This window comes from Lissotriton helveticus, chromosome 4_1 (assembly GCF_964261635.1).
Source record: "Lissotriton helveticus chromosome 4_1, aLisHel1.1, whole genome shotgun sequence".
NCBI lineage: Eukaryota > Metazoa > Chordata > Amphibia > Caudata > Salamandridae > Lissotriton > Lissotriton helveticus.
Genome location: NC_136063.1, coordinates 1910325215 through 1910338477, shown reverse-complemented (window position 1 = coordinate 1910338477; position 13263 = coordinate 1910325215). Strand labels below are relative to the sequence as shown.

General features: G+C 42.6%; 1 protein-coding gene across 1 annotated transcript in view; it reads left to right on the top strand.

Annotated features, from left to right (window-relative positions):
* GPC4 (glypican 4) overlaps positions 1-13263 on the top strand; it is a 358875-nt gene that overhangs the window by 142752 nt on the left and 202860 nt on the right. Inside the window, exon 3 of the mRNA XM_078688559.1 lies at positions 10735-11126. Within this exon, the coding sequence (XP_078544685.1) occupies positions 10735-11126 (392 nt within the window). The remainder of the gene's footprint in view (positions 1-10734; positions 11127-13263) is intronic.

The window sequence follows — 13263 nt, the reverse complement described above, 5'->3', positions numbered from 1 at the left end:
ATGTGGAGGGGGTCCCTCTGGATCAATCAGGGGCTCTCTAGCTGGAGTACTGTGCTGAGCGGGGGCCTGTGTTACGCTACTGCCTTGCACCCAACCCATTGTTTACCATTAGATACCTTTGTAATCACTTTTATTTGCTTGCTTTTCATTCAATGCCTTTCCTTGCCCATCTTGTGTTTGTCCCTCCCCTTCTTGTGTTTGTCCCTCTGCTGTAGCATAGCCTCTTTACTATCCTTTTGATTAGATGACTTGTAACTTTCCACTGCTCCCAATTACGAAACTGTTTTCCTTATCTATCAGCACTAATGAGAGTGCACGGGTTGTCTAGCTCTCTCCCTCATGTGCTGGTTTCCTCCCCAAACACCGCCCCTCCCGCCTGCTACTTGGTGCTTCCTCCGCCCTCTTCCCCAAACTAGTTTATTGCTTTCCCCAACCCACCCTGTCCATTTCTATTAATATTTTGAGCCTCCCTAGACCGATTTCAAGCACCCCTGATGCTCCCTTCTTCCAATCCACACATCCTTCCTTCACTTACACCCACCGACTCGTTAGTTGTCCCCTCACACCTCTTTTTGTATTTTATAGCCCAGAAGCAAATAGCTGCCAGGCCACTCCACCTTCCAAACTAGCTTTATTGTCACTCAGATTTAATTAAAAAAAATGTATTTGTGATTCCTGTTGGATCAGTAAATTAAAAAGAAAATGTTGCCTGTACCATTATATAAACATGTGCATGCAATGGTGATGCCTGTATGCTCATATGACATCATGCATTCATGCATGTGGTTCATCATCGATCATGTCCAGGCCTGTGAAATGATGGCTGCCAGCAGTGGCCCCTTCATTGTACTTTTTTTTCTTTTTCCTGATGCTACACATCATAGGCAAAAAAAAGTTATACCAATGCTGTACTACTATTGCCAAACTGCATTGCTAAAAAGATAATAGGACAAAAGTTGAGACCTTTTGACTTTGTCAATGTTTGCTTGTTTTGTGTATTCATTGAGTAACTATTAAGACATTACCACATTTTTAAAAAACCGCCACATAACGTGTGAGTTAGAGAGAAGGTACATTTCCAATAAGGATTCATCCTTCAATATTGAAAGCAAACCATTTTTTCTGTCTGCCACCACACCTCCATTAACTCCTGCTGGCTGGAAATGCGGTCACCTGCGTAAATGTTGAACACATTTTCTTGCTAAAAGGGTTAACACGAAACTTTTAGCAATGATTATTTGGCAACGTCCAAATTCTACCCGGTTTCTTCTCCTAATCTAGGTTTATGGACACATTGTTATTGAAATCATGAAGATAAATTGAATTTAGAACAATTAAGTCTATCGCAGCACACCAAAACTCAATTCTTGATTTCGTAAGGCTTCTTAGTAATATCATTCCCAGTCATCAAACGGTCCGTGGTATGGACTAGGTCGCCCCGGTAGCAATAATTTAGACTTGGGGCCTGATTTCAATGTCGGGCAGACCTCTACTGACAGGCCATCAGTGGGGGTTTCGTCCGATATCCTGGGAATTACTCCGACCACCGGATTACAATACTGGTGGTCGGAGCGCAGAGGTCGGGGGTGGGTGGGTTGGACTGGCCCCCTCCGACAGGTTCGAAGATCCCGTCAGGATGGCAGTCTGATTCCTAACCCTACGATAAGTGTGGTGCCTGCACAGGCACTGCCGTTGGCATCAGGATATCCCTTTCCGACTGCCTTTTAGCCATAGCAGTCCCACTGCCATGAAAAGGCAGCCGGAGAGGGGATTTGGGGGCCCCAAGCTGTCCCCCGGAGGTCAAAGTGGCCTGGGTGGCACATGTAATGCCCTCCAAATATCCATGCTCTGCTTGCCAGGCACCACATGGTGCTGGGCACATGGTGCATGGATGTGCACAAAATGCCTTTTTCCACGCAGCTTGTGCTGCAGCCCATTTCCTGTCCCCCTGCACAAGCCACAGTGGATAAAGGCAGTTTCTGACTGCCTATACAGCGATCTAGACATTATATGGTGGATGGGAACGCCATCTCCTTGTCAGCCGGTCTCATTCCCTCTGTGATGGCAGTCAGTCGTCTGCCATCGTAATGAAGCCCTTAGTAATCATACATCATCTACAGCAACTCCTTCATTCACCCTTCCTCCCCAGCCTCCCATCGGAGATAAATCAATATTCAAATTTGTCCGATGTCCAGAATAATTTGGGTGTCTTGAGGTTCCAAGAAAATAAAGAATTTGTGTGTTGTACAACACTCACTTCCTGTGTATGATTAACTTAACTCTTGACGCGTGTGGTAGGAATTCCTGCTACACCAGCACTTGGGCCTACTGTTTCTATCACATTTACAGATTATTGTTTGGGGGAAAACAATTTGTCTTGTCTTTATAATACATCTGTTCTTTCTATTTTTATTTGTAAAACTCACTCTCTTTTTTTCACCCACTTTTCCTTCATCTCACGTTCCTTCTCTTGCTTTCCATTTTCCTGCTTTAGTGTTAGTACTCTGTATCTTAATCTCTGATTTACACCTCTGCCTTCTCATAACTTCTTTAGCATTTGAACCCATTTGCTAGGGAGAAGTCTACTTCAGAATAAAGGCATTTCAGTAGTAACCCTTTGGGAAAGTTCATCAGTATAGGTGCCTAGTTTCCCAGGTCCATGGGCGATGTGCTACTCCATCCAGTTTTTTTCCGCCTGTTTGTTCTGGGACTCGTATCCCTGTTTTATAATGGCATTAAACAAGACTACAAGTCCCAGAATTCAATCAAAAAAACTTGCAGTGGAACAGCACGTCACGCATGGACCTGGGAAACTTACAGAACTCTATTAGGGTAGTTTCCTCCAAGCTACTGCTGGCCTATTGGATGACCTCTTGTAGGGTCTCAATCATTGCTGTGTTTGTGCACTTTGAACCCGATGATACTGGGATCTTCACATCTTGCGGAAGAAATTATCCCATCTATCTTTAGAGCAAGGTGGGTTAATGTTGGAAGAACCTTGGCTATCAATCTTTTGTTTTGGTATAATACACATTTGTATAGCCCTCTTTTATTTATTTATTTTATGTATTTATAAAGTTTTCTATAGCGCAAACAAGATCCCGAAGGATATCAGAGCACTTTACAAAAGGGTGGAAGGAAAGTCATAAAACCAATATCGGCATCAAGTAAGAATACACAACATGAATAATCGCATGATTCACAGACAAATGACACAAATGAGAGTAATACAATAAACAGGTGTATGGTCAAATTACTTGTCAGGATTTATAGAGGATCCAAGGATTACTGGAAGGAATATACCAAAGTTCTATATTATATGATTACTCTTATATGCAATTATTACACATGCTATTGTTTGACGGCTGAAAAGTTAAAAATATATTGCTACACAGGGAAAATATAACTGCCGTGGAGAAATCTCTTCCGTTCTTTTGTAACTCATCCCTGGTGTCATTATAAACCTGAAAGTTTCTTCTTCTTGAACCTGAAGCGAGGTGTTGTGAACCTGGTAGGCAGTGTAATACATACGAGTAGTCACCATGCAAAATACACACCATTTTCTACGTCTTGTGATGAGGGAATCTGCTCTAGTGGTTAATAGGCAAGATTATATATTATAGTTAGGAGGTCTCGGTTTGAGGAATTGACAGACTTCGCTACTTTACTGCATTGGCTAATTTTGTTTTGCAGGATTTCCTCCTGGCTCTGTATTGCCTGTGCTCAACTTCAATTGTGTGGAGCATAACTGATATTTCACTGGTTGCCTCTTCACAATCCTGAATGGCTGTTAACCACCAATTGTTTAGTCGGATCCAAAGATGATAGTTAACTATTATGTGTTCAGACTCTTACAACATGGCTGGTTTCAGAATCTCCTGTCCCTCCCACTTACAATACACTAAGGCCCCAGGTAAGAGTTCCACTGTACTGGTGGGGTGCAAACACTAAACATGTAGTTGCTGGTACATGCAAAACATCCTGGTAATCGTATGCGGATATGAGTCAAAACCCATTTAAAAGGGTACCACTGTATAGAATTGGAATTACTGGGCAGAATTTGGCACCGAAATGTCCGGTTCCATGAAGTTAATGAACTCAGCAGGTAGTGCATGTCAACTAGGACTCCTCTACACAGATGGACAAGGGGGTCGCTGAAAGAAGATGTCCCCCGGTGGGGGGAGCATTGCATGACCATCTCTGCCTTAACTGAGCGTTATGTGGAGGTAGATGTGTGGTTACAGGCTGCAATGCACTCTGTTCTCAAAGCAATATTTTTGGCCAGATTTTGCATCTTGTAAAATTGGATCCAATGTTTCTGTACTCAGAAAATATGCAGCTGGGAATGCCAGATACTAGTCACTGGGCAGAGCTGAACTTCTAATGGGAATTTCACTCTGGTTGACTTTTACTCAGGAAAGCAGTCTCGTTAGCCACTTTATTAGTGTTTTATACGTATGAGACTCCCTCTGGGATGTATAGGCTATGAAGGATTGTAGTCAAGTCCACTTACAGCAAATCTTGCACCTGATAGTGAGCAGAAGTTCAGCCTTTAGATCCCCAAGTTAACTTTTCTATTTGTTCATCCAGGCCAACACTTCTATGTATAATAATCTGGCACACCGAACATGGCATGCTGCCAAGCGATGTGTGTGATAATCAGATGATCCCAATGATGGCCAACAGTCATCACCTGCCCTGACTGTGGCAAGCGAAGGACACCGCCTCTGGCTATCCTTCAAGTGCAATGTATGTAGAGCGTACGTTGTGGCCATGACGTTTTCGCATGGAAAATTCAGGTCATGCATTTTTTGCCGGGAGGAGGGGTTATATAGCACGGACTCGACCCAAAGGTATTGCAGCGCTTTACATGAGCAGTAGTTGTGTTACAGACGGATACATTCATTTTGTTAGGCACAGGGAGATTAGGTGATTTTCCCAGAATCACAGGTTGTTGAGCGTCCCTGACCAAACTCAAATCTGGTTTCACAGCTTCGAGGTCAACCGCTTAAGCCATAAGGCCACTGTGTGCCTTCTTTGTGGTCTGTTGAAGGCATGTCATGTAACTGTGTGGGGTTTTGACATAGTTTGGTCTCAATCTCTTGAGTGTATTATGTTTACAGGACCGAACATTCGCCGTGCCAACCTCAAATGTTGAAATCATTGTGTATAATAATACCTTATGCACACAAAGTACATGGTTAGACCTGCAATCTTGTATTGTGTGACAAGCACACGGGATGCCCAGCAACACCGTCACATTGTGGTAATCCCAGGACAAAGGGCCTGATTTATATTTCGGTGGACCGGTTACTCCGTCACAATGATGACAGATGTTTTGTCCACCGAAATATAAATCTCATAGGATGTAATGGAATTTATATTCAGCGGGTGGGATATCCGTCACCGTTGTGACAGAGTAACCTTAGTTCCACCGAAATATAAATCCAGCCTAAAGCATGCTACTATGTAAGTGCATATTAAGTACATGATGTTTCAATTTAGTTTTTTGTAATGGCCTGCAGCATTTACAGTCTTTCACTGCTCACTGCTAGTATCAGCATGCACTTTTTTGTTGGCTAAATATTATTTGTGGAGAGGACAGTGAAAAGTGCTCATGAGGCACCAATGTGGTAGCTCTTCAAAAATGCCCCATTATACTTTTTTGTGATCTATGTAAGAAGATTCAGAAAAATTGCATAATCCCTCATATGAATGTGCAACTGTTGGTTGATCTTCGAATTCCATAGCCAAATTATGTTGCTCCTTCTACACATGCCTATTTTTTTTTGTGAGAAAAACTCTTCCATGAAGTTTTCAATGGGTATGGGCCTGCCTAAAAAAGACCCACAAATCCAGTCTTCCCTAAAACTGAGCCTGAAGTTTTTTTATTGTATACAGCTCCCGCCATTAAAATGCACAGTACGGAATTTGAATTTTGGGTCCAGTTCCACAGTTGTCACACAAATTACAGTTTGTACCTTAATTTTTTTTTCTCATGTCACAGGCATTTAGCAAAAACCTTTCACAAATTGACCGTATTCCAAAATGGGTCTCAAACTGAGTGACCTCTTCTAACTGCCTGTGAAACTTAGCAGTTTCCTCTAATGGTGGGAAAAATGCTACTGGAAATCTCTATATAAAGTTTTTTTATTTTGGGGTTATGGGTCGAGACCCTCGCCCTCTCAGCTTTTACTCCTCCCAGTGACCCTCACCAATCTTAAAATAATCATAGGTTTTCGTTGCCCATTCTGTACTTGTGAAAGGTTTGGTTTAATTTGGTAAATGATTGCCCCTTTACTGATACCTAGCAAAAATGTGCATTTATACCGATAATTGAAGACTGGACCGTTATGTTTATTTATTTATTTATATTATGGATTTTGGTAGGGGAAGAAAAACAACCAGGTGCAAGCGTCATGGAAGAAGAATGTGGACGTTCTGCAAGAAAACCATCATGTTTTAAGTGTTGCTTGATTTTTCTTGCCAAATGTTCGTTTAGGTTGCCGTTCTCTCCAGTTTCACCAGCCCACAGATGTCTGTGACGCAATTGGTGTTGTAAATGAAATTAATCCCCATTGGCTGCAAGCAGCGTACTGCGCCTCCCCGACTTCTACAGCGCCTTTGTGTTCAGTGGGAGCAGCCGAGCATGATTTGTCATCCGTGAGAAATGCTCCCGTGTGACAGCTTCTCCACAAGAATTCTGTTGACATACTGATTTAATATTGCTGATTGTTTGCACACAAATGTAGAGGAGGTTTTACAGAGTTGTAAAATGAGAAAGTAATCCATGTATGCGCACTTTGTTTGCACCAAACAAGTGCACTTTTATCAGAAACTAAAGGTGTTTTGTAAAATAAAAAACAGAGGGCCTCAATAATCTGGACAACTTTATGTACGATGTTTGTTGAGCGAAAAAGTGAGCGAGAGAATGTAAAACTCCAATTAGTAACTATTTCTGAAAGAAGCAAGGCTTGCATGTGTTTGGTGCGTTTGTGTGGGTGTTTGGTAGGAGTGACAAGAGGTAAAAAAAATTAGGTTAGCATTTTAGAGTAAAATAGCACTGAGTCATTTTGTGACTCCGATTTTGGTGATGCTCGAATATACTAATGGTTCTAAACTAAACACCACTTAAAATCTAATTAAAGGTTAGTTCAAGATTCTTCCTTTCTTGCTTCACTTTAAAGAGTGAAAAGAAGAAAAGAAATCTCGAGGAAGTGAACAATGAAAGCAATTAAGTGAACTAGAAATTAATGTAACCGACGGGGTTAATGTTCAACCAGAGATCCGAAATAATCTCCCTAGACAGGAAATGGCAGTCATGGGAACTGAAGTGAGGCCCGTGCTGATGTTGGACAGAGAACATGGCGGCGTTTGGAAATAAACCTTTCCTGCCCTGCATCATTCCTTTTGTGCAGGATTGAGAGAGCCTTCTGCACAGCTAAGTCAACCAACAAACCTCCCAGGTCTGCTAATAAGGAACTCAAAGAATGTGTTTTAGTTTTCGTGAACATGGCCTCTGTTAGTCTTTCTTTGTTTTTACTGGAATGCTTTAATGGGCAGAAACTGAACTTTGGCTTGCTGTAAAAATCTGAACGGAGTTAAAATGCGAACCAGGCCAGAGTTTTTTTCTTCTTATAACTGCATTAGCCCCTTAAACATGATCACAAATCAAAGGATTTTAATATTCGAAATTACTTTTTTAATATCAGTTTGCAGGGAGCAGTCCAGGATGTCATGTGACTGGTGATTTACATTACAGAATAAAACTTCCCTAGCATTTTACATACCAGGTTGAGTAGACAGACCATGTCCAAAGGTGGCCGAGCAGTGGCAGTGGTACAAATACGAACATATTTGGAAACATGTTAGTATGAAAACAATTTGAGGAACTTCTTTTCCCCATTTGCTGATTGCATTGAAGTGGAGCCAGCTTCTGTAAGGTCAAAAGTAAAATGAAACACACAACGCTCTAAGTGACCAGGCGTATGTCCAGACGTGGGACCTGTGCTCACTGTGCCACTGGAACCAGGCTGCACCCGACCAGAGAGTCACACTGAAAAGTATTTTTTTTAATTGTCTTGGGGCCCATGACTGGGTCAAAAACACTTCACACAGTTTACCTTTCAATCTGGCCTCTGTGGCAGTGCTAGACTGCCTGAAAGAACACTCCAACACTGTTGATTACCCACTATAAAGATGGGACCTGTGGTTGTACACTATGCGCATTTGGTCCTCTCCAAACCATCCATGACTGCTTCTATATATGTGTTTCATATAGGAAGGGATTTTGGTGTTGGACTCTTAGTAGAGGTCTGGGCATCTGCTTGTTGTGCACCTCTTTATTTCGAATGTCTTATAAATCCCTGTAGTCGGTGATAGGTAAAACAATGCTCTTCAGGCCTTTCTTAGATTTGATATGATTGGGCCTGGTCCGATGGGGAAGATTTTTTTTTCTTATTTGCTATTAATGAATGCATGGCTTCAATAGCATTGTTGCTGTGTGCTTAATATCCATAAATTACTAAAGCATTGTCTAGGAAAGTCTTTGGTCATTTGTTACCTTTCATAAACCATTTGACCTGGAACCATGACAGGGGTGGCTCGGTCGAAATGGCGCAGGAGCTTTGCCCCATTGGCTCAGACAGCAGGTGAAAAATAAAACAATATACTATAGTCGTTTTAATTTTCATTTGCTGACTCTGAGCCAGCATGTGTAGGGAGGGGCGGGGCCGAGGCCAAAGAAGGGGAGGAGGACTGTTTTTTGTACTTATAAGTAGGGCTCCCGGTTTTATGGTATTTTATTTTGGTGCACTTCCGTCTGTATTTAGTCCATATTTATTTTTTGCTAACTTTAAAAAAAAAAAAAATCTTTTTATTAAACATAGTGAATCGATAGCTCATTATACAATCAAGAGGTATGAATACAGTATGATATGGATAATCAACTTTTCAGACAGGTAGAACTCAGTGATTTGTCATTGTTTACATTTTATGGGGAGGGAGGGTCATCGTAGAGGTCACTGTTTTGGGGGCGGGGTACAAATATTTCCTTTGTATTCATTCCATGCATTCCAGACTTGGGACCACATTTTGGGGAAGCCCAGAGCAACGTAAACCGTCTTTTCCCTAAACATAAACAAATCTAGGTCTTTCTTCCATGCTGCTATTTTGGGTGTGTGTGTGGCTCCCCATAGCTGTGCTATATTTCTCTTTGCTAACAACCCTAGGGTGACCCATAGCTTGCTCTTACTATTTAGTTCCGTTGGCTCCTTTATGGTTAGTAGGCATCTCTTTGCTTCGGGACGAATGGTGAGGCCTAATGTTTCGCTAATTATGTTGTGTATTTTGCTCCAGTATGGCTGTATGTGATCACAGTCCCATAATATGTGTATGAAAGTGCCCTCACTGCCGCATTGTCTTCTGCATTCTACCACCTCCGATTACCCCATTCGGACCAGACATGGTCCCGTGATGTATATACAGTGTATGATTTTGAGTTGAACTAATCTCAGACATGCCGATATTGCCACCTCGCTAGGGGAGGCGACTGTTATCTGCCACTCCTCCTCATCATCTATTTCTAAACCGTCTCCTTCCCATTTCTCCCTCGTGTGTTGAAGGGGGCCCGGCATGTTGTTAATCAATTTCTTGTATGTCAGTGAAATGGCTTTCTCTGGTAGGTAGCCATCTAGCAATCGGTCTTCGAGTGGTAAGTATTCTAGGGGGGAGGAACCTTTGGGCAGGTGTGTCTGCAGTGCATGCCGAACCTGTAAGTGTCTAAAGTATTCTGAATTGGTAGTTAGTTTTCCTGTTGCAGGGAGACAAATGTTTTCACGTCGCCTTTCTCCCACAAATCCCCTATCTTTGAGATCCCGATTTTTTGCTAACTTTATCTGCATTTATCCATATTTATTTTTATGTTTTGTGGAAACATTAAGCTGAAATTAGTATATTTCGACATTTATTTAACCTGTAAATATGCACTTATGCTTGAATGCCTACTAAGTTTCAATGCTGTAAACAGCGGCAGAAGATAAATCAATGCACTTATAAGAAAATATGCAACGTTCAGTATCGACTTTGTGCATATCTACTGCTGTTAAAGCCTCTTTACTGTTTTAGCCCCCTTACCAATCAATCCACACAGCTATTGGCCTGGCAGTCATGACAGACAGTACTTAAAATTACTCAAAAAACAGCCCAATTTCCATTTTTATCCACATTTAAAAATAAATACAAGAAAAAAATGTTTTTTGTCTGTATTTATCTGTAAAAATCAGCAAAAACGGAAAACAGGGAGCCCAACCTATATGTGCATTCGTGCTTGGCCAGCCAGCGCAGGCTGGCCAAACAACATGCACACTTCGGTTTCTCCAACCGGGCTGTATTGTACAGCAAGGTTGGAGAAACAACACAGACTTACTGTCCTGAGTGGAGCATCAAAGCAGCCCGCTTAGGCCAATCCCCACACTGTGCTGGGATTGACAGGGAGGGTCTGCTGCTGTCCGAGTGTCTGCTGAGACACTGCAGAACACTGAGGCGTGAGGAGCGATGCAGCCGGCATTAACCTCCGCTCTCCCCCACATCCCCTCCACCCGACACACCACCACTTCATTTTCCTGGCCGCCACTGAGCCATGAACATATTAAGTAAGGTCATTGTGAATTTAGAGTGCATTTACGATAGTTTTGAATTTGCTGGATTTATAAGCAATTATTCTGTTTCTTTCAGAATTTTTCAAAGAACTCCTGGAGAATGCAGAAAAATCTTTGAACGAGATGTTTGTAAAGACATATGGACGTTTATACACACAAAATGCAGCTCTATTTAAGGATCTGTTCGTCGAACTTAAGCGATACTATGTGGGTGGAAGTGTTAATCTTGAGGATACGCTGAACGACTTCTGGGCCCGGCTTTTGGAGCGCATGTTCCAGCTTGTGAACCAAGACTACGTTTTTTCAGAGGAATACCTGGAATGTGTCAGCAAGTATACAGATCAGCTGAAACCCTTTGGAGATGTTCCCCGCAAGTTGAAACTACAAGTGACTCGATCGTTTGTGGCAGCACGCACATTTGCACAGGGACTTGCAGTTGCAAGGGATGTGGTCAGCAAAGTATCGGCGGTAAGAAAAAAAATTGATGCATTTTTTAAGAAGCAACCATAAGTTAACATCTAATGGCTTGGTTACAGAAAGAAAAGCAAGTTGGTTTACCTTTTGTATTGAACAGATATTGGTGTTGGATTGCTGATTTAATATGCAATGCCTAGAGACTTATGTAAATATTCTGTTGGTGCTTCAGATGTGGCCAGTAGCACCCTGTGAATGGGTTGTCCAATGAGAAAAAAAACACAGAACAGGCAAAAATGCAGATTGGTCTTTTCTAAATCAATGATTATACATAAACTCCTGTATAGCTGAGGTATATCTGTGTTCTTATTTTTTTAGTGCAAAAAAGTGTGTGTGTGTGTGTGTGTGTGTGTGTGTGTGTGTGTGTGTGTGTGTGTGTGTGTGTGTGTGTGTGTGTGTGTGTGTGTGTGTGTGTGTGTGTGTGTGTGTGTGTGTGTGTGTGTGTGTGTGTGTGTGTGTGTGTGTGTGTGTGTGTGTGTGTGTGTGTGTGTGTGTGTGTGTGTGTGTGTGTGTGTGTGTGTGTGTGTGTGTGTGTGTGTGTGTGTGTGTGTGTGTGTGTGTGTGTGTGTGTGTGTGTGTGTGTGTGTGTGTGTGTGTGTGTGTGTGTGTGTGTGTGTGTGTGTGTGTGTGTGTGTGTGTGTGTGTGTGTGTGTGTGTGTGTGTGTGTGTGTGTGTGTGTGTGTGTGTGTGTGTGTGTGTGTGTGTGTGTGTGTGTGTGTGTGTGTGTGTGTGTGTGTGTGTGTGTGTGTGTGTGTGTGTGTGTGTGTGTGTGTGTGTGTGTGTGTGTGTGTGTGTGTGTGTGTGTGTGTGTGTGTGTGTGTGTGTGTGTGTGTGTGTGTGTGTGTGTGTGTGTGTGTGTGTGTGTGTGTGTGTGTGTGTGTGTGTGTGTGTGTGTGTGTGTGTGTGTGTGTGTGTGTGTGTGTGTGTGTGTGTGTGTGTGTGTGTGTGTGTGTGTGTGTGTGTGTGTGTGTGTGTGTGTGTGTGTGTGTGTGTGTGTGTGTGTGTGTGTGTGTGTGTGTGTGTGTGTGTGTGTGTGTGTGTGTGTGTGTGTGTGTGTGTGTGTGTGTGTGTGTGTGTGTGTGTGTGTGTGTGTGTGTGTGTGTGTGTGTGTGTGTGTGTGTGTGTGTGTGTGTGTGTGTGTGTGTGTGTGTGTGTGTGTGTGTGTGTGTGTGTGTGTGTGTGTGTGTGTGTGTGTGTGTGTGTGTGTGTGTGTGTGTGTGTGTGTGTGTGTGTGTGTGTGTGTGTGTGTGTGTGTGTGTGTGTGTGTGTGTGTGTGTGTGTGTGTGTGTGTGTGTGTGTGTGTGTGTGTGTGTGTGTGTGTGTGTGTGTGTGTGTGTGTGTGTGTGTGTGTGTGTGTGTGTGTGTGTGTGTGTGTGTGTGTGTGTGTGTGTGTGTGTGTGTGTGTGTGTGTGTGTGTGTGTGTGTGTGTGTGTGTGTGTGTGTGTGTGTGTGTGTGTGTGTGTGTGTGTGTGTGTGTGTGTGTGTGTGTGTGTGTGTGTGTGTGTGTGTGTGTGTGTGTGTGTGTGTGTGTGTGTGTGTGTGTGTGTGTGTGTGTGTGTGTGTGTTATATCTATATTTATGAGGACCAGAACATGTTTGCACACCAACGCTATGAGGACCAGTGCGCTATGAGGACCGGAAAGCCGGTCCTCATAACGTTTACAGTGCTTACATACTGAGGGGATCTCTCTCAGCTGTCTGAGTGAAATTTTGGAGAGGGCTTCATAATTCCTATTTTTCAGACAGTGTGTGTGATGAATGCCCTCCTATACACACAAAAATATTCTCTCTCTACACACACAGACAGTGCAGTTGCTAAGGACAGAAAGCAACCAATCAGATCAGGGGTGTGTCTTCCTGGTCCTCATAATATCAATAGAAGTCTTAAAGTGTGTGTGATGTTGTAGGTTCCCATACTGTCAGTAGAAGTCTAGGAGAGTTTGAATATATCCTTCTAACCTCCAGAAAGTGTATTTTAATTTATCACTTTTGCACAAAAAAAAACATTTTTATAGCTGGAAACCCAGCTCTAAACATTATAAATCCTAACAGCCAGAGTTTAAAAAGGGGGATTTTTTTGTGTGACATAGGCTCGGAAGAAGAAGGGGTTTTGAAGACTCCAATGATGTGT